At 40.0% G+C, this 21,102-nt stretch overlaps 4 protein-coding genes and 1 long non-coding RNA gene across 6 annotated transcripts; 3 read left to right on the top strand and 2 right to left on the bottom strand.

The window, feature by feature from the left end:
• The first annotated feature begins 188 nt into the window (after positions 1 to 188).
• On the top strand, positions 189 to 3,402 carry vps29 (VPS29 retromer complex component). 2 transcript variants are annotated; one of them, XM_042060264.1, is made up of 5 exons: positions 213 to 299; positions 1,463 to 1,474; positions 1,834 to 2,025; positions 2,236 to 2,471; positions 2,848 to 3,402. In XM_042060264.1, the coding sequence occupies exons 1-5, from the start codon at positions 297 to 299 to the stop codon at positions 2,963 to 2,965; spliced, it is 561 nt and encodes a 186-aa protein (XP_041916198.1). In that variant the 5' UTR covers positions 213 to 296; the 3' UTR covers positions 2,966 to 3,402. The 2 variants fall into 2 exon arrangements, with proteins under 2 accessions (XP_041916199.1, XP_041916198.1); XM_042060265.1 differs by lacking the exon at positions 1,463 to 1,474 and having other exon boundaries at positions 189 to 299.
• Positions 3,403 to 3,886: 484 nt separating this feature from the next.
• On the bottom strand, positions 3,887 to 4,457 carry LOC121680738. The gene is made up of 3 exons (XR_006021802.1): positions 4,377 to 4,457; positions 4,074 to 4,254; positions 3,887 to 3,965 (listed from the first exon to the last, which is right to left on the bottom strand). It is a non-coding gene; the product is annotated as an uncharacterized LOC121680738 (long non-coding RNA).
• A 1,153-nt stretch (positions 4,458 to 5,610) lies between these two features.
• On the top strand, positions 5,611 to 8,773 carry gpn3 (GPN-loop GTPase 3). The gene is made up of 8 exons (XM_042060260.1): positions 5,611 to 5,824; positions 6,098 to 6,206; positions 6,357 to 6,524; positions 7,352 to 7,476; positions 7,569 to 7,684; positions 7,882 to 7,978; positions 8,130 to 8,258; positions 8,451 to 8,773. The coding sequence occupies exons 1-8, from the start codon at positions 5,777 to 5,779 to the stop codon at positions 8,505 to 8,507; spliced, it is 849 nt and encodes a 282-aa protein (XP_041916194.1). The 5' UTR covers positions 5,611 to 5,776; the 3' UTR covers positions 8,508 to 8,773.
• A 381-nt stretch (positions 8,774 to 9,154) lies between these two features.
• arpc3 (actin related protein 2/3 complex, subunit 3) lies at positions 9,155 to 12,716 on the top strand. The gene is made up of 7 exons (XM_042060266.1): positions 9,155 to 9,294; positions 9,863 to 9,962; positions 10,124 to 10,200; positions 10,400 to 10,468; positions 10,599 to 10,725; positions 10,834 to 10,928; positions 12,466 to 12,716. The coding sequence occupies exons 1-7, from the start codon at positions 9,289 to 9,291 to the stop codon at positions 12,526 to 12,528; spliced, it is 537 nt and encodes a 178-aa protein (XP_041916200.1). The 5' UTR covers positions 9,155 to 9,288; the 3' UTR covers positions 12,529 to 12,716.
• A 33-nt stretch (positions 12,717 to 12,749) lies between these two features.
• On the bottom strand, positions 12,750 to 17,547 carry ube2g1b (ubiquitin-conjugating enzyme E2G 1b (UBC7 homolog, yeast)). The gene is made up of 6 exons (XM_042060269.1): positions 17,313 to 17,547; positions 16,592 to 16,694; positions 16,407 to 16,504; positions 16,113 to 16,291; positions 15,596 to 15,714; positions 12,750 to 14,134 (listed from the first exon to the last, which is right to left on the bottom strand). The coding sequence occupies exons 1-5, from the start codon at positions 17,353 to 17,355 to the stop codon at positions 15,628 to 15,630; spliced, it is 510 nt and encodes a 169-aa protein (XP_041916203.1). The 5' UTR covers positions 17,356 to 17,547; the 3' UTR covers positions 12,750 to 14,134; positions 15,596 to 15,627.
• Between the last annotated feature and the right edge of the window lie 3,555 nt (positions 17,548 to 21,102).

Genomic DNA, 21,102 nt, shown 5'->3' with positions numbered 1-21,102 from the left:
TTTTTAGTTTACCATTATCCTAACTAAAATGCTTGTATAACTTCTACGATTAAACATTTTCAAATGTTTGAACGAGGACAGTTGTATGTACTGTATGTTCAACTGGAGTCCTAAACATATGAGATCTCATGTGGCTTGCACAATGTTTTCATGAGGGAATGTATGAAATGTCCTAAAATGAATTCCGTATGACGAATCAAAATTGTATTGGTTGGTTGTATTACGTGCAGCTACGTTTCGTGCGCGTGTGTGCGTAGCTTTTCCCGGAGGTCCAACAGATACAGCAGCCGAAGAAGATGGTAAGCTTAAAGCACTCTTGTGGACCCATAGTGTAACAACATTTTGACAAGAAACTGTTAGTGTAACATGCATGTGAGTAGATTTAGGTGTTGCGAGCATTTTGTGGAGAGAAGGATTAGGTTTATGTACCTTTTCCCCTCCTAGCTCGTAGCAAGCAGTTCGAGATGGGTGAAAGATCACATGACAGTGACAGCAAAAGTGGGAAAGAGCCTAATACCAGCTGTACGGCCCTGTGGACGTTTGCTAAACGTTTCTTACACATATACATCAGTATTACGTGCTCTGTTTTGCTTACCTTGTTTTTTCTTCACCCATTGTAACCGAACTTTGTGTGGAAACAATGTCTAAGTGATAAGCTTGCCATTCCACTGACAAGTTGTAGGCTACAGAGTCAGCAAGCATCCTAGTTAGCTAGCCGATATCCTAGCGAGCTACCACATTAACTTAGCTTACCTAATGCATATTCTGTCTAACAATTTGTTTTTATGAGTTCAGCGAGTACTGTTGACAGATGAGCTGTTCTAGGTACATCATTTCGAGATCTGTTCATTTATAGTTATAATGGCCATCAAATATAGTTAGCTGGTTGTTTACAGTAGCTTAAGTTGCTAACTAGCTAGGCGTTTGCTAAAACAGGAACAGTTTGATTTGAGACCGAGTTCACTAGCTATCGTTAATGGCAAGCTGATGAAGCGAGACTTCTAACGTTATACGCACAGAACATCCAGGCTTTTTGGTTTATGTTAACCGCATGTCACATTACTCACAATGGCTTTCTGGAATGTATCATTTCCACTTTTAACATGCTAGTCAAGTCTTTAATTTGCTTCAGATAACGTTAACCTATCTGTGTGGCCTCACATTTGTTTTTTTCACTCACGCATGCATGTAATAAATACTAACCACCACCACTAACCTTTTATGTAGCTAGCATCACTTAAATCATTTTTATTTATTTGTGTTTTGAATGACTCATTTATTATTCATTTATTCACTTTTGAACTCTAATTTCAGTTTTTCCTCTTGTCTCACCATTTATTTTATTTCACTTTTTGTTTTTATCTATGATCATACTTTCTCTTGATCTCTCCACAACCCCATTCCCCTCACCTCACCCACTCAACCCCTTCCTGCCTTCAATCAACCTGTCCGTTGTGCTCAGGCTGGTCACAGAGTAAGTGTCCTTCTCATCCTTCTGCCGAGACCTTTCATATCCATGCACCGCGCTCCTGTGAAGGCTTGTTCTGCAGACTAATGGGGTTGCTGTGGTGCGGTAGGCAAATTGCACTGGGTTTGGTCATTGGACCTAGTGTGTGGTGCAACCTCTATAGGATGCAGTCCAGAGTTTCATGAGGTAGTATTGTCATTGTCAAGCGTCTACTTCGCTGTGTGCTGACAGTCTCAGCACACTCTCATAGTCAGTGTGAATTGATGATACTGCTGTGAGGGTCACTCAAGTACAACTCCTCAGAATAAGACCGCTTTCTAACACGTCATTCTCCCTTTCCCCCATTTGAATTGATGCGTTGTCAGTTGGTCCTGGTGTTAGGCGATCTGCACATTCCACACCGGTGCAACACACTACCGGCCAAATTCAAGAAGCTACTGGTGCCGGGGAAGATTCAACACATTCTCTGCACCGGCAATTTGTGTACCAAGGAGAGCTATGACTACCTGAAAACACTGGCAGGGGATGTTCACATTGTCAGAGGGGACTTTGATGAGGTAAAGTGTCCCTTTTGTAGAATACGTGTTCAGTTGAGTCTTTAAAATGGTAGAAAAATAGACCTCTCATTCCGTTTCAAGACTGTGTATCTGTGTAGTAGGTTAAATTCAGTATTTGAATTACTTTTTTAATGGTTGATAAGCTACTGAAAATCAGACAGACATGCACATTAACTAAAGACAAGGACAAATGAACAATTCCTTTCACAGAACCTGAATTACCCTGAACAAAAGGTGGTAACAGTGGGTCAGTTCAAAATCGGCCTGATCCACGGGCACCAAGTAATTCCCTGGGGCGACATGGCCAGCCTGGCGCTGCTGCAGAGGCAGCTGGACGTGGACATTCTCATCTCTGGGCACACACACAAATTTGAGGCCTTTGAGAATGAGAACAAGTTTTACATCAACCCAGGGTCAGCCACAGGGGCCTACAATGCACTGGAAAGGTAAAAAGCAAAATATCTGTTCAGTGCATTGGGGAGATGTGTGCTTCTCACTGTAACAGCTAAGCTTACAGGATTTTTTAATATATTATAATATTTTATTCTTACAGAATACACATATGATATGATCATAGATTTCGTAGATAGTAACATTAACTGTTAGCAATTAGAAACAATGAAGATCATAATTAACTCATTCAAGGAAAACATGATATTTCTGTTTTCCTGCCATCATCAGCTCAGATGGCAGGCATTACTGAACACCAACAACAGACACATTTACACTGGTGTCAAAACCTCACAGAAACAAGAGAGTTTGCCATGTTTAATTCAACATACACACAAAGTCTTAGAGTTCTTCTCTGTCGTCTGCCCACAGCAACATTATACCGTCTTTCGTCCTGATGGACATCCAGGCGTCCACAGTTGTCACGTACGTGTACCAGCTCATCGGCGACGACGTCAAAGTGGAAAGGATCGAGTACAAGAAATCTTAAACGGGCCGTGCCACAAGGGTACCAGCCTTCAGTGAGAAGAGCCAGAGGTGCCAGCATCAAGGATGCTCGTCAGTCCATTCCTTTCTATCTGCAGCTCCACAACATCGCAACAATGTCAGTTCTGTACTATAAATATTCACCATTTGGTCGAGAAAAGAAATGTAATATACTGTTTATATATGTGAAAGTCGACAGCGCTCGCTTGCATTTCGTCTTGTCAACTGACTGCTGTAGAGAATGCAATAATGGCAGGTTAATTGCATTATGTCTTCAAGGATGTACTGTGGTGCCACTTTTTGTATTTTTAGTTATTTACATATTATTTCTATGTCCTGTCAATAACTTGGGCTTTCAGATATTAGGCCTTCCTCCTACTCACACACCCTCTTCTTTGTAAAATCATGTGTCCCTATAATAAATCTACAGACATCAGTAAATATTTGAATTATTTTTACTAATTAATAGTAAAACAAAATAATAAATTGAGTGCACAATTTCTGATGCAAATTGAAATTCTGTGAAAATGTGTTGGATGCAAGTAAGGTATTCTTAAAGTAGACTTAGCAGCAGATGCGGCCCATGTCAAAGAAAAAAATCTTCGTCGTCTTCCATTGATAGGGCTTTGATCAGTTCATCCAGCGAGTCTTCATCATCGGTGTCTTTCTGCACCCCGGGCTTGCTAAGACTAGCTCCTGTTGAATATAAAAAGCTAATAATCTGTCTCTTCGCAGCTTAACCTTTGCAGCAAATGCTACTATTGAAAATTAGACATGAAACTGAGGCCTGTCCACCATAGAATGTTATTACTCTTATTTTAGGCGCGTTAAACAGCAGTGTGACACTAAAGAAGGAGTGCACATAGACCACAGACAGAAGAGCGTTTGCACAGAAATCCATTTTTATGAGGTTACCTTTTGTAGTTGAGATGTTTGTTTTATCACCAGATACCTTTGATTTCCTAGTTGCTCCTTTCTTGGAGTGTACATTTTTAGCTGCTGCCCTGTGGAACACAAGACTCCCTCAGCTTTTCGTGCAGTCCCAAAAACATGTAATGATCACAGTAATATGGGTCTATGGAGATCTTGAAATGATTTTCCGCTTTGCTCACCTTTTATGTCGGTTGTCCATCTTTGGAAGACTATTTTTCCCTTTCTTTAATTGTTTCTGCCCAGGCTTGTCAAGAATCTTAGGAAGTGTTTCTGTCTCGGCCACACTCACTTGAGACACACTTGGAGTTGGCTCAAGTGACTCACTGATTTTGTTGCTGAAGTCCGTCACAGAATCCAAACCTACAAAAAATATTGGACACCAGCTATACAAACTACACTCATCAGTCTTGTGTGATCATGCTACATCAAATCAATGAAGGAAGTGAGTTTGTGCATAAAAACAAGCATTTGAATAGACAGACCTGTCCTGATGCACCTATGTGCAACATTCATGTAATGTTGCTGGAGAAGCTTCCACACATGTTCAGCACTGTGGACTCGAGCAATGGTGCACAAATAGCGCTTCTGCCCAGGTGTCAGCCTAACATGCTTGAACAGTTATGATTCTTTTTCAGTTTTGAAGTTACATGTTTGCACTACACAATCAAATGTAAGCTTATTATATTTTGATTGCTATGTATGTATCAATGACATCTGGTGACAGAACATCAGATAATGGTTGGACAACTATGTTGAATGTTAGCCTACTATAAATGTATGTGTTCAACAGATTACCAGATTTTTTACAAAATAGTTGCTGTACATCAAAATTCAAGTTGGCTTATCCTACCTGCAGAAACGGAGCCTCTGTCAAAGTCGTAGGAATGTGGATAGTTGCAACTGGGTCTTTCATATGACGTGGAAGAGAGGATGTCTTTATCCTTGAAACGGTCGTCTTTTCACAATTGAAACCTGTTATAATGGATTTAAGAAGCTATACACAAATTTCAAAACAGCGAGAAGGCTTTTGATTTTTGTGTACTTGGTCCTTCGATAAAAATGGGGTCATCGAGGATGCAGCTGCAGTTCCCCGTCCAGCAACCCTATAATGTTTCCTTGGGACCCACTATCTGGTTCAACAGTGATCAGGTTGCCGAAGAGACCCATCACCAAAATTAGTTTTCTAACGTAAATGGTCGTTTCACTTACCCCCAAGTCCGTGTCCAAATGACCTACAGACAAGTTTAAAATAATGCTGAACACATTTTTTTTTTCTGTAGACTATTAACCTGTCTTCAATCAACAGACAGAATTAGGCATATTCTTACCTGTCTGGTAAAAGGCGATTTCTCGGAGTTATTTCGTTTATACCTCTGCTGAGGTTACTTTCTTGAAACTTTACATGTTTATCCATCTCCCGGCGATAAGGGTCCCTAATGTGCAATATAACACTGGCTGGATTGACAGACACAGTCTGCTTCACTATTTGACCGGGTCACACACATGAATGATGAATTAATAGATTGCTAATTGCACCGATACGTCTTGACATCTTTACGCAAAGATAATGCCCAGGACATGCATGGTATGGTGATGAAGATTAATATTCTTACTATCGCTATTCTTACTAACTGTGAACCAGAGTCCATTAAGCAAAAGATTTTACACGACCGCCCACGACATACTTCGGAATTCGAGTTGCGAGATATTAGTGTGGTTCAGTTTGGTCCTTAGGAGTAGCCGTAGCACAGCAATGAAGTGTGGGATTTTGGCAAATTTAATGTGAGTTTGGGGAGGTAACTCTATAATGTAAATATCATACTGTGGTATATTATAAAGTCAGGAGCGTTAGTTGGACGCGTGGGGCAGCCAACGTGTGGAGATGCCTCGCTTCGCACAACTAGTTATGGGTCCTGCTGGCAGTGGAAAGGTATGAAAACATCATGTGGCTAGTCATAGGCTTGCTAGCTAATGTTAGCTAACTAGAGAAATGTGATTATTGAATAGAATAAGGATGTTTGACTGTGTCTCTTATAATAATATTACATTGTGTCTGTTTGAGACTTAATTAGCATATTTTAAGTTAGTAAGGTAAATATTGACACGTGAACTCGCTAAGACTCTTGTTTAGTAGTAGTAGTAATATGTGAGGAGGATCAGCATTGTGGGATATGTCTAATGTTTATTTTGGCTGTTTGCATAGAGTACGTATTGTTCCACCATGATCCAGCATGCGGAGTCCATCAATCGCTCTATTCAGGTCGTCAATCTGGACCCTGCTGCTGAATATTTCAGTTATCCCGTTATGGCAGGTGAGAGAAACATCTTTACACACTGAAAAGAGAAAACAAATTGCCTAATTTGGCCTAATCTTTGAGACAGTGTCCAAACATTAAGTTATAAACAAGTTGATAAGTTAACATTACAAGGTAAAGTAATATGCAGTGCGGTATATTTGTCAGACATCAGAGAGCTGATCCAGGTAGATGATGTCATGGAAGACGACTCTTTGAGATTTGGTCCAAATGGAGGACTAGTCTTCTGCATGGAGTACTTTGCCACTAACTTCGATTGGCTGGAAGAGAGCCTTGGCCATGTAGAGGATGACTACATCCTGTTTGACTGCCCAGGTAAGAATTTGTACATGCTCACACTCACAGTTTGGGGCCGAATTGGTCTAAAGCAGGGTTTTTCAACTGATTGTGAACCAGGGAACACCATTCTGTTTAATTACGTAATGCCAGGACCACCACTGAATAAAAATACTGATTCCCACATTGCAACTGCATAACTGAATCCATGGTCAGGAACCACCAGCAATGTCCTCGTGGACCACTGGTTGAAAACCCCTGGTCTAAAGCAGTGGTACCCAAACTTTCAACTCTCATGCACCCCATACATACCAGACATTCTGGTGCTATTATTCTGTTGTTACACTGGGGTACACAGTGTTTCCCCCAGAATTGAATTCTATTTGTGGTGGTAGGTTTGCAGAATTAACTTGAATGCAACGGTTTTTAACAAATTAGCGCAGCGTGGTTATGATGCTAACCAGATTTAAGCACAATTTAGTACAACCTGGAAAATCATTGTGTTGTGGTCAATGTTGATATTGTGGTGGGCTGCCACAAATAAGTCAATGTATGGGAAACACTGGTACATGCTTTTACTTTTGGTACTGAGACTGCAGCTGCAGCTGGCTATTCAACAGGACTGTTTGGGAAGAGAAATCACAGACTTATTTTGTGTACCCCTACATTGATACATGTACTCCCATGTGAAAATCATGGGTCTATGTGCTATTAATTGAACTCTAGGGCTTTATTTAAGCATGCAATACCATCAGAATTAGGTTAAACAGATACAGATGCACATGAGCTTCCAGTAGTCTCTTGATATACTACTTGTGCAGACTGAAAAGAGAGACCGCTGACAGTACCTGAAATTGTCATTGCAGGACAAATTGAGCTATACACACATCTCCCTGTCATGAAGCAACTAGTGGAGCAGCTCCAGCAGTGGGAGTTTCGGGTTTGTGGTGTCTTCCTTGTCGACTCCCAGTTCATGGTGGAGACTTTTAAGGTAAAAGGATGAAACTAATCATTCATTCATTTAAAGTATTAACCCTGGAATTTAATTCATCATACCTGCTGTTCCTTTTGTCTATTTTCCAGTTCATCTCTGGTGTCATGGCAGCCTTAAGCGCCATGGTGTCTCTGGAAATTCCTCAAGTCAATATCATGACCAAGATGGACCTGCTAAGCCCAAAAGCTAAGAAAGAAATAGAAAAGTATGTACCTGGACGTCTGTTTATCTTTATTATTATCTTATTCAATAATTAAAATTTGAGTTAACTTTTAGCATGTTCATTGTTCTCACAAAAGAATGAAATAACAAAGTTTGACATTTTTTAAATGGAATCCTGTGGTGGATGGAGAAATGGTATAGAATTCATACAAGAGCTGATGGTTACCTTTCTGGGCGCAGATACCTGGATCCAGACATGTACTCAATGATGGAGGATAACTCTGTTGCGATGAGAAGCCAGAAGTTCCATAAACTCACCAAAGCCATTTGTGGGCTGGTAGGTGGTGATTTGGTGTTCAGTAGCATTACCACACTATTTACATTTTAAAGGATTCTCAAAGTTGCCTTACTACACTGTATACACATCATATATATTTTTCCTTTTGAGATTTTAGCGTTCACACTTATTTTGTCTTTTATTACTACAGATTGATGACTACAGTATGGTGAGATTTCTACCCTTTGACCGTACTGATGAGGAGGGCATCAATATAGTTCTCCAGCACATTGACTTCTCTATTCAGTATGGAGAAGACCTCGAGGTCAAGGAACCCAGGGTGAGGAACATTACTTTACACATTACCACCCCATACATCATCATTTCTATAGCTTACATTGAGTTACATATCTTACAAACTGTTTTTGTAAGATTATATTATATTATTTGTGTTCACACAAATATTGATGATGAGACGGTGTACCATAAGGTAGAATTATGTATTCAATCGCTGTTATTGGCCCTTTTTCAGGAAACGGATGAAGATCCTATGAACACAAATTATGACGAACTCTTTCAAGATTCCTGATAATGATCCTTATGATGGCATATATGTGGAGACATGAGTTAATTATAATTTTTACTTTTTAATTAGTTTTGTGTGTTTGTGTGTGTGTGTGTGTGTGTGTACACATACGTTTGTATCAGAGTGAGACATGAAGTGAAAGGAACAGAGTAAGTGCATGCATGGGAGTTAAAACACAACATTTCACAGTAATATAGGAAAGCCCCAGAAACATGTTACTTGTCTCTTGATATTTTTTCAATAAAATGTGTCACATTTTGTGGTTATTATATCCATTAAGTTATTGTCTGGAAAATGAGTAGAATGGAAAAATAGCCCCAGGAGAAGACCCGAACCTTAGACCAGCTATTACATAAATTGTCACTAAATAAATAGAAAAGGGCTAAAATTATATTAAGTGAATTGAATACACTTAGGCCTAGCTCTGGCAACAATGTATTCATTTGTAGTGAGGAAGCACTGCAACATTTTTGTCCATTATTAGACGTGTAGCGAAATATACTTATAGGTAAATATACTAATTTACCTCAGCGATATTTGTTAATATAATAATGGGCCTCAAAAGAGCAGTAGAACAGGTTTCTTGGTAACGACTAGGCACACTTGCATTGGTCAGAAACATTTAGCCAAAGATCCTTCTCCGCTCCATTGAGCTGCAGGCCGCCCTCTGGTCAAACTGCAGAACTACTGTAGCTACTGGGTGGGTCTGTGGACAGCGGAAGCAGCGTCTGGCTACGCTGACATTTCATTTTGCATTTGGGGAAAATCTGAGGTCGTGATCAAAATGCCGGTAAGTTTGGATAAGTAAAATTATTAACAACGCAACTACTACTCATTATTAACTTATATGGATATTAAGTGATACATGTTCACCAAGCGTACATTTCGAGAGTATGAAAGCTAGTGCTAGCTAAAGGTGGCAAGGCGAGAGACTAACGTTAAAGTAGCTATCCGTAACTAGCACTAAGGTAAATTTGATGGGCCATCGAGACAATTTAAAGCATCCATGTTATCAGTGTCCTATCTGCATAGCAAGTCATTTCCGCTGTTGTGCATTTCTTCATCGTTCTAAATAAAACAAACATGCACAATTGAGGCGTTGTCTACGCTTGCATCGTCAAAGAAGCATTAGCCAACAAGCTAACAGAATATCGGATAGGATGGTCAAGAAGCTGGACCAATGTAGACTGGGTGTTTTAAAGCGTTTTCTTGCAACTCTCTGTTTGTTTTGCTATGTAACGTTAAGTATACCATGTGTGTAGAAGGTGTAATTGACTCAAGTAAGATAAATCATCTGTGCCGTTTTGCTAACGTTAATGTTCGCTAACGCTGACTGTCATACTTCCTGTTTTGCATAGGCATACCATTCAAGCCTGATGGATTCCGACACCAAACTAGTGGGAAACATGGCCCTGCTTCCACTTAGAACGCAATTCAAAGGACCGGCTCCTAAAGAGAGTATGTACATTGACTACATCTTTTTTTTCTCCACCTAAATGTTCTTCCGCTTTATCGCACTGAATTACGCTTCTTCCTTATTTGGTCAGTGCGACTTGCCTGCTACTGTAGGAAATATTTTTTTTCTCCTGTGTGCTAATTGTGTTTGTTCCCTATTGCAGCCAAAGACCAAGATATTATTGACGAGGCTATCTATTACTTCAAAGCCAACGTGTTCTTCAAAAATTATGAAATTAAGGTGAGAAATGTACAGAAATTGCACACATTTCACTCCCAATTCCTTGGCATGCCTCAACCTGCTCCGCATATTTTACTGCCAAGGGCTCAGTGATCACAACACCTTGTACTGTGGTTTTAAACACTTATAGGTAATCTATCCCTTTCTAAATACATGGAAAAACTTGACCAGTGCCTTTTACTCATGCAATTTTTCACAGAATGAGGCTGACCGGACATTGATCTACATAACTCTCTACATCTCAGAATGCCTCAAAAAACTTCAGAAGGTAATAGAAGTCTCATTCTCTAAGTGCATAACAGGAAACATTTACAACACTTCAACCTTTTAGCTCTCATTTGGTTTAAAAAATAAAATAACGTGTATATTAACCATGATTGGGTTTGTGTGGTTTTCAGTGCAGCTCACGAGGCCAGGGAGAGAAGGAGATGTACACACTTGGAATAACTAACTTCCCCATCCCAGGGGAGCCGGGCTTCCCTCTCAACGCCATGTATCTCAAGCCTACCAACAAGGGGGAAGAAGGTAATGCCATGGGTTTTAATCTCAAAAATGAAATTGGCCTGCTCTTTGTGTGAAGCAGTTATGCTGTTTAGCCACACTGACATCTGTTATTTGATGCGCTATATTCAGAGAGCATGAGGGGATACTTGCAGCAGATCCGACAGGAAACGGGCTTGAGGCTGTGTGACCGTGTGTTTGATCCCCAGACAGACAAACCCAGCAAGGTGAGTGGCATTACAGTAGACGTCCATCAGATGTCTTATCCAGTACAACGTATACAACCCAGACAGGACACTTCATTTTATAACCCCTAACTCATGTAGACATGAATTGGCAGTACAAGTCTGTCATTACTGTTAGAAATCTGAAGACTATGCTTAATCTTAACAGATTTGCGTTATACAGATGCCTAAATGTAGCCTGGGTTGACCAGTCATACTCACTTTGTGAAGAGAGTCTGGATACTTTCCATTGGGAAATGTTTCCAACCTTAGCATCGTAATGGGGGTAGACTTTGCGCTAACTTCGAAATCACTGGCCCAGCCTAACCAGTCACATGGTTCAGGTATTCCTAACGTTACTTCCTAATAGCATGTGTTGCTGTTAACCACAGCCACTTTTCATCCCCTCTTGTCACTGATTGGCTCACTAACCTCTTGGCTGAGGGAAACATAAACACATTTAGAGGAGCCTGCCTAGTATCTCAGTGAGATGAAAATGAGCAGACACTAGGTGGGCAGGGCAAGGCTAGCCTAAATGGTCTTATGAGACAGTTTGATGTGACTGGTTACAAAGCCACACGTGGGTCCAAGTGCCCACAAGGACCCACGTTGGATTCTGACCAGTGGTCATTTCCCAATCTTGCCCCAACTCTCCCACTTGCTGTCAATCTTCACGGTCCTATCCACATAAAGGCAAAAATCCCCCAAAATATACTATATTGATATGTGATCAAAGAAATGGTGTTACCTGAATCAGTTAGTTACCTTCCTCCTCTATAACCACAGACCAACACAATTTTCTACCAAGCCATTCAGAATTGTTTTTGCTTGAGGATGCTGGTTTCACATATAAATTGCTGCTTACACTCACAAATAAATGTGAAATATCTTCTATGTATTTGTAACGGATGCCAGCTAGCTTAGCTGTGCTTGTGGAACGTTGGTAAACCTCACTCCCTGACGCCTCAAGAGTGCTGCTGGCATGCGAGCCAGTAGCCTGGGCTATTGGCTCAATTGTTAGCGCGCTCCGATCCGAGGTGCTGCTGTTTCGCGGGTTCGAGTCCGGGCGTGTGCAGGGCTGAATCGCGCAGGTTCAACACAACGCAGGTTACATTGGTGCCGTGACCCGGATCGGGAGTGAGGTTTAGGGGGGTGAGTGTAACGGATGCTAGCTAGCTTAGCTGTGCTTGTGGAACGTTGGTAAACCTCACTCCCTGACGCCTCAAGAGTGCTGCTGGCATGCGAGCCAGTAGCCTGGGCTATTGGCTCAATTGTTAGCACGCTCGCCTCCCGATCCGAGGTGCTGCTGTTCGCGGGTTCGAGTCCGGGCGTGTGCAGGGCTGAATCGCGCAGGTTCAACACAACGCAGGTTACATATTCATAAAATCCATCATCATCTTAACAGATCAGATACTGTCTTGGTGTAGGCTAGCCTTAATGTCAATTTGTAACATAGCACTGCTACACAAAGTTATCTTTGAAGGAAGCTATTGTTCAAATGTCTGTATGGTTTAAAATATTTTTTTTTTTCCTCTTGCAGTGGTGGGTCTGCTTTGTGAAAAAACAGTTCATGAACAAAAGCCTATCTGCTCCTGGACAGTAGATGGCACCTCAGGATGGCTGTTGGTACTTAACTCTGCAATGTGGAAAAAGTGTTTTTTTATGTCCATTCCCCCTCTTGTATGTGCATTCACATACTTATGTTTTGGCCATTTTTGTACTCAAGAACGTTTCCATTTCATTTAATCAGATAGAGCTAAAGCTTCATGAAATAAACAATCTTTAAAACAGTATTTTGTCTGTTTTGACTGAAGAGACAAAATATAATCTTTATTTATGTATTTATTGGGCATAAATTACAATGACTTGATGCTAAAATGATAACACAAAACACGCTGACAACTGAAGTACTATATAGAAAGAATGCTTTTCACAGTATGCACAACCTGTATTGAGTTCTATATCCTTTATAAATGAGGAGGAACATCTATATTGCTTGATGCCAACTTTCATTACCGACCTGGTTCATCTGACAGTTATGCATACACAGATCTTCTTAAAAATCCTCAATCTAATGAAACACATGATCACACAGCGGGCTTTTAAGGGCTTTCGGACCCCTTGTAAATAGTTTCACCCCAGTGAATTCACTCATCAAATTAATGTCATTATAAAGTGCTTACCAACACAGTTAGGAGGGAAACACTTGGTGCAGGTAAATCTAACAAGAACTTAATTCACTTCATTGTGCACATTAGAGGACCAGTGTGAAGTTACATGATTAGATTACACAAAACTAAAACGATTTGAGAAAACTGAGAAACCAAAGCAGTTGAGATAGGCGTATCATAAGAAAAGGAGTTCTACAAATAACATTGTTCAATGGTAGGGCAACAAAAAAACAGAACCTGTTAGCAAAACCAGCCCAAATCCCACAATACCATTGCCCTTCAGAAAGGACTTGTGTGGAAGACTAAAATCAGGCTGACTAAGGTCAGTATTAACCACCGGAGGGGTAATAAAAATAGTCTTAATGTGATACAGCTTACTATTAAACAAGCGTGTGGCTGGGTGTTCAGACATTGATTGACATTGCTATGGTACAGCACATATTTACATACACAAAAAATACTTCTTTTGAGATTATGCAGTAATACAAAAAATATGCTCTATCCCTCAAGCAAATATCTAACATTTTTGGTTTGTCCAAAACAACTGATTCAAAACCAATCCATAAGAAACATCCTGACATCGATTTGACATCACTGGATTCCTTGCTTGCAAGAAAAACAAATTAAGGCAGCAGAGAGAGCATCAAGCCTCTGTTAGGAGACTATTGCATCATGACTCTTGATATCTCCAGGAGAGGAGGAGGGGGGCTATGGTAGTTACTGGAATTTCAAAAACTAAAACCTCAAATACCTCTGAAATTGTATAGTATTGTAAGATACTGGCTCAGTGGCAGGAGAACGGGGAGGGGAGGGGCATGCAATACATCTCATCTAAATCCCACAATAAATAATAAAGAGGAAACACTTTTTAAAAAGCTAGGGGAACAAACATTCAGGGGAAAAATCCAAATGACCTTGTTTTAAATGTAGCTTGCTTAAATTCCATCTCCCAGTGACAAGGTGCAAAAGTCTTAAGGGATGACAGGTCGTCAAGTCATCCTCTTTTTTTTTTGTTTTTTTGGAGCGAGGGGTGGGGGGCTGAAAGACAAATAGAGAAAAAAGGTTATCAGCAGATTTTACATTTCCCATAGGGCACCATGTTTTTACCTGCCAACATTTCTACTGATCAGGGCTTTCACACTGGTGTTCTGTATATCTATATACGTCTCATCTTAACAATGAAACAATTCCAAAAAGCTACACGCTACAAATGCATTTGATCCCTAAATACCAATTACCTTTCAAATCCACCTACTATATATTGGCCAGTGTCTCTGAAAGAAACACTATGCAGAGAATGACTTGGAGAAAGTTGCAATGAAAAATGTATTAGAGTAAAGAGCTGAAACAGAAACGAGTCCTCTTTCTCTACTTATGAGATATACATGCAAAAGGGAACCAACAGGTTTCTATATTGGTTCACTGCTTGGTGTATTTAAAGACAGAAGACCGCAGAACTCTCCACAGAGAATGAGATAATAGGGCCTTTTGTCACACACTGCTTCAGTCACTGTCTGTGGTATTAAGCATTCTGCGGTAGCTAACCTGACATAAGTCCCTTCCAGTAATGACTATATTTATGTTCTGTTGGAGGTGCAAACAAAAGCTGCATCACCATTGAGATCACACAGAAAGGAGATAGCTGAAGGGTTCTAAAAGTATTTTATCATGTTTATTTGTATAATGAAATCACAGTTTTTATAGCTATCCATGTGTGCTCACTTCTGGCACCTTCGCTATCGTTTTGGTAACTATAACAAGCTATTTGACATCTTTAGAACACTTAACATATCGGAAATGCCTAATGCCGAGTTACTCCAGTCTAGATATTAATCACTCCTATGAAATATTGCTATTGTCTATCCAAAGTAAGGTTTTGAAGTTAACTGATGGTCAAATCAACCAAAACTTGCCTGTCAATCTGTAATTTATCTTTCAGTCCATATGGTGCATATCTACTTTTATCCAAGGTGAGTTTTCCATTGCTGTCAAAGCACCTCCAATATTGTTTGCACCTCCGACATCATGGAGCGGAGTTGAGTGTTATGTGACATAAGCTTGTGTGAAATAATTAAATGACAGATTGGTTTTAGTTTGAGATTATGTACCTCATGCTTTACCCACACTATAATCTGGAAGTCGGCCATCAATTACTCTGAACCCATCTAAGTGACCATAAACTTAAATCATCTTGTAATATTTATATGTTCACATTTATTTTCACTGGCTATGTTTAAGTATTGTCCGTTGTGTTTTTGTTGATGTTCACAAACTAGTTAACTTGTAATTAAGTTATAATTCAGACGATGGCAGCGACACTAACGGTACATATTATACACTGCTAAGTCACCTAGCTGACATGATACAAAAGTGAGGAGAGTAAATTGTACCTTCACTATCACTGAGAAATGTCATAGTATTTCTTCTCATTGAGACTCTTTGTTGCATGATCTTGACATTTATATGAGAAAAGGAATAAAGACTTAATTTGATACTCACCCTTGGGAATATCTGAGCAGTAGTAAAAAACCCTAGTCAAATGCCATTTCCTGGCTCTTCCGCACACAGCGGGCCACTTTTCTCTTGAACTCGCCATTGGGGTCTTCCCGCCACTCTTTCTGTGGTGATGGGAAAACACAAAGTTATGTTGTGCGGTTCAGTCCACCAAGGGGTTTTTAATATGCACCGCTTCTTACGCTGTGATGTATAAAGACCCATAAGTATATTCTAATAAAGACGTTTCTCACACATTAATTAATCCCTAGCCCTGGATTAAAAGACACTTTAAGGATCGCCATTGAAAAATAAATCTTTCACTCTGACAATATGCTTAATCCATGTATTGGAAACCGGCCCTTTGTTTATTCATTCCTCTAGTCTACAGTATATCCTCCAAGGTAATAAGAGTTTACAATTAGCCGTGGAAGGGTATTACAATGGAGAAAAAAAATTGATGACTGAAGCGCTCATGTCCAAAACACTCAAACAATACACAGAGCTTTTCTCATTAACTCACAGCAGCATCTACGTTAGCAGGCGAGTCGCTGTTAGGGTCTGCCAGCATAGAGATCACACTGATCATGATCGTCTCGACTGTATGGATGGGCAGCCAACGTTCCTCTGGTTTCTCATACCCAAACTTATCCTCTCCTGGCTCGTGCAGGATTGAGATGCACACATCACCATTTTTGGCCACTGAGGGAACAAGAGGAAATGTGTTAATGTATGATTGTAGTTTAATTCATCTGTACTTATGATTCTTCACATTACTGTTACCAAACTAGAGAGCTAAACAGAATAAGAACATTACCATTTGGGTGCCAGAGTTCTGTGACAAACTTCATCTTCGGAGGACGGAGAGGATAGTCGTGTGGAAAAGTCAAATGTGCTTTAAAAAATCCTCCTTCACTGTAAAATATAACAACATTTACTTGTATGATATTAGTAACTGTCTTAGTAAAAATTAAAATATAAAAAATATATCATATTACTTACAACATTGTGTCTTGAGGGCCAATGACGACAACTTCCCACTGGTAGATGTCATCATCATCGATGAGGCCAGCTGAGAAGCCCTCCACTGGATTCTTGTTCAGTTCTGTGAGTCAGTGACATTGAGCAATACCATAAGGCTAACAACGTGAGACATGCTACAGAAAAACATGCTGTTACCAGTACACCGCAAACCCTATAGCCTATCATTTAAGATTATAGACTAGACAGCGTACTCCAAAGAAAAAATAACACCGCTGATGGACCTCAAGTTACTCAACCTGCCTAGCAGTGTTAACATTGACGCGTTGTCGTCTCATTTAGGCTACTTAAATACGCTCCACAGTAACAACTCAAGTTACCTATCGTTTGACAGCTTTTCAAGACTGATTAATTTAACTTCCAGAAGACAAACTTTCAGTCGCGAGATGGTTTAAAGACCAGGGAGACGTCAAACTACCTTTAGCTATCTACAGGCAAACAAACTAGCCAAGTAGTTGAGTTAGCTAACTTAACGTTAGCTAAGTATCTGACTGACTCACCATGGATATTATGCAATTTTACATATCTAAAATAGTTCATGATCATTAAAATTCCACAGAGTCACGACGAAGCTAACTTCTTTTAACTTTTCAGCGGAGTAACATGGAGCTACCTATTGTACGTTAGCCTCTTGCTAAAATGCTAAGCTGTTAACCGGTTAGCTGACAGCAGCTCAGTTTACCTGCCAGTTGTTTACGAAGCAGCAAAGCTGATTGCTCGGTCATTATCGTGGATGATTTATTCACGGTTGCCTTCCAGGTGAAAGAAAAAAAGGACACCAGTAACTGTCCAACTGAATCTTACAGGACAGTGTTCCTATAAGACAATAAAGTTAGCTAACGTCACCTGTCACACTGATTTTTCTGGTACCCTGCTGTTTTTCTGTTGGTGTTACATTACTCATGCCGCATGCGCCCTTCTTCATCTTTAGTGGCCTTACTGCGGAAGACTAACCATACAAGGCATTACCGCCACCTATTGAGCGGGAATGTGTAATCAGGGCGAACAAGCCCAAAACACTGTTTTAGCTTACCAGACTAGTTTTGTGGAAAAGTACTATTTTCAGACATTAAGAATGAACCACATTGCTGAATGGACATACGAAATATGTACAAAATTAATCTTAATGACCACATACTGACTTTCTCTGAGATTCATCTACCTTACAGTTTTTCTTCCAGTCTTCTGTTAAATGGCAAAATGCTTTCCCACACAATGTGGTCATGTATTTCTCTTAAACTTTCTTCTTGACCACTTCTTCACTAGCTTCAAAATGTAATACTTTTAGTGTCACATAGGCATGGTTTCCGCCGCCAAGTGTACAAGTAGGAATTCCATCATTTCACACAACTATGCTGTAAGGCAGTGGTCCCCAAACTACGGCCCGCCACCTCATTTTGGGTGGCCCCCCAAAACATGTCCGTGGTATATAGCAACCGCTGTTACAGTTGCTGCTACTGGAAGAAACTGGAATCCATGCATTTCCACTGAATTATTTTTTGAATCTGATCCCTTATCATACCTGTTCATTCTTACTTGTTGCTCGACTTATCGTGACTAAATTCAAGATGGCTGCAAACGCTAAACTTCTGAAGATACTGTCTGTATAAATCGTCTTGTAAGTAAACTACCAGTGCTTTTTCAAAGTTCTCAATGTCTCGTTTTAAATGTCAGGGCCCTCGGAAGTCTACCAATGAAGTGTGGAGATACATTGAGCCTCATAAATGGGTGTAAAACAGTGATTTATTTGCATGGCTAGCCCGATGCCGAAGCACCACTATTGAAAAAGCTGTTGGTAGCATCGGCTAACTAGCCAGATTTTGGAGTGCAGGGGACAAGCCGAGATGGGCTATGAGACATACGTTCACACTCGGTATCATGTTTCAATACACTTTAGGTCAATATCACACCGGAATTCTCCTTTAACAGTACACATGTAATACTCTTTTTGTCCACTGGTGGTTGTTTTGGCGCTGTTTCGCGTTTGCCATCAAAAACGGAATGAAATTGCAGTCCTACCTGCAAACAATGTAAGAGGCCTATGCTTGACTGCATCAGTGCTCAAAGTATTCTAAAAGTTTATCAATGAATTGTTAATAACTAACTAACTTATATTCAAGTCATATTTCTGGGACTTTCTGGGATAATTATTTTTATTTGTTCAAATGTTCATACAATGTTCACAAGTTCAGGTGAGTGAAAGTTAGAATGGTGGTCATTTCAGACCACTTCAGCACTTCATAAAATTCTCATAGTTTGAGAACTTTAAATTTTCAGAGTTCAGAGTTCACACATTTTTAATGAAATATACTTTTGGAACTACCTGCTAATACCTTTGGGAATGCAAAAGTCTTTTTATTAGTATTATTTAATTTGAGTTACATTTTACACATGATGGCAATATAAACACAGCTAACAATGGTATTATTGCAATAGCCTATAGATTAAATGTAATGGAAAATTCAACTAAGGTAGACTGCTGTTGTTCACAGCACTAAGCTATTTATGGTTACTGATATACTCCGAGTCTCTGGCCCTCTCTTACAGCCAGGCATAGTAAGCTGGCCCTCGGAAGAAAAAGTTTAGGGACCACTGCTGTAAGGGTAGGTAGGTACTGGTAGATAAAGGAAAATAACAGTGATCAACTGACCTGATCTGCAGTGTCCTCTCCTTTCTTTGTCTTTCTGTTCCTTCTTTCTTCTTTCTTCTTTCTTTGTCTTTCTGTTCCTTCTTTTTTCTTCGACATCTTGCGTCTTCATTTTTAAATATTTAAAGTGTTTGGGGGTTTTGTACATTTAAAATACCATACTTTAATGGGAAGCCTGCCATCATGTCGCAACACGACAGCCGACATTAACCACCGCTAGGTGGAGCACAGAGCACAGCTATTATTCACTAGTCAGTTCATACCAAAGATTCTAGAGCTTTGGTTCATACTGAATCCATCCTGAATTCAACGTCATCTGCAGATGCAAGGTCATTTACAGTATGATGACAGAAGTTTCCGCAGCAACCCTTTCATGATGAGGTGATGATGGTCTTGTGTAGTTATTTCCGCTAGGTGTCACGGGCATTGGGGTTGTTTATCCCTGTTTTGTAGTGTTCACTATAGTCTATCGCCTTGCTTTTTAACATCACCATATAAGGCCAGTAATTGGCACGCAGACAAGTGCGAAAATCGAGAGGTTATCAGGACACTTCGGGTTTCGATCATGAATTTGAATAGGCCTACGCCTATCAGGACGTTTATCAATGCTCTTGTCCCACGTGGAAATTGTCTGATATTTCTTTTCACTGTCAGAAGAATGAATTTTTATAGGCCTAGTAGCCTACGGCACCTGCTTTCAGTGAATGTGAAACAGTCCATACACCGCCAAATAGGCTACGTTGGGGTGTCATGAAACAACACATACCACAAATCAAACACTAGGAGCTCCAAAAATAACTTGGACATGAAGAAATGCTGAAACCCATGTCTGTTGCACTGTGAGCGCTGCAGTAGGCTAAAATTCAGGCTTTATGTCTGTTACAGACAAAAATGGTAGCCACAGTATTTTGACATATAGGGTCCCATGTAGAATCACAGACCATGATGAAATGGCTAACTTTGGCAAGAAGTTCAGCAATTTAGAACAGGCACTGGACAATTGTACAGGAACTCAGGTCAAACAAAATGATATGAAAAAGGCAGTTCGGTTTTTTGTTGGTGGTGTGTGTTTGTCAATGTGTAGGCCTATTTGTTATGTGTTGATTAAGGTCCATTTTGGGAATGGTCATCCAGTATATCACAATTAAGACCATATCAATGAATAGGTTGAAACCTGGTCCCCATACCTCCATGACATGTTTGATGTAGCCTATTAATACCGGTAGTCAGGTTGTTTTTGAGAGGGAACATGATAGGCAATGTGTACTAATCTCAATGCCGTACACTGAAATTGTAATATGCGAAACCCTTTTCATTTTAAAAGTTAGACATTGATGTGGTAAATATAGGCTATAAAAGAGCAACAACATTATGCCATGTTATAAATGCCCTATTTAAGAGGCAAATTATCCAGTGCATATCAGTCCAACATGATGGCTGGGCTCTTGTAATGATGCTACACAGGAGCTATTTACTTACAGCAGTGGTTCTCAAAGTGGGGTCCGCGACCCATAGCCAGAGGGTCCGCAAAATAATTTGCTTGAAATTATAAAGTTGAGTTTTATCATTTTAAAACAAATGATGTCTACAGATGATGCCCCTTTTCACCCATGAAACAAGCAAATTGTGTCTATTTGCTCCTACCCACATTTAACTTCACTTAGGTCATGAAAAACCATTCCTACTACTGCTTATAGCTTGGCTTATTTGTTAGCCAGCTATCTGAAATATTTGAGTCAGTCCATGTTGTCAAATGACGGAAAAAACAAAACTGACAATAGACGTTGCACATCTGCCAAAAAACATGGGATAGTGGACCTGGCCA

This window comes from Alosa sapidissima, chromosome 13 (genome assembly GCF_018492685.1).
Source record: "Alosa sapidissima isolate fAloSap1 chromosome 13, fAloSap1.pri, whole genome shotgun sequence".
Lineage (NCBI taxonomy): Eukaryota > Metazoa > Chordata > Actinopteri > Clupeiformes > Clupeidae > Alosa > Alosa sapidissima.
This window is presented reverse-complemented; position numbering and strand designations above follow the sequence as displayed.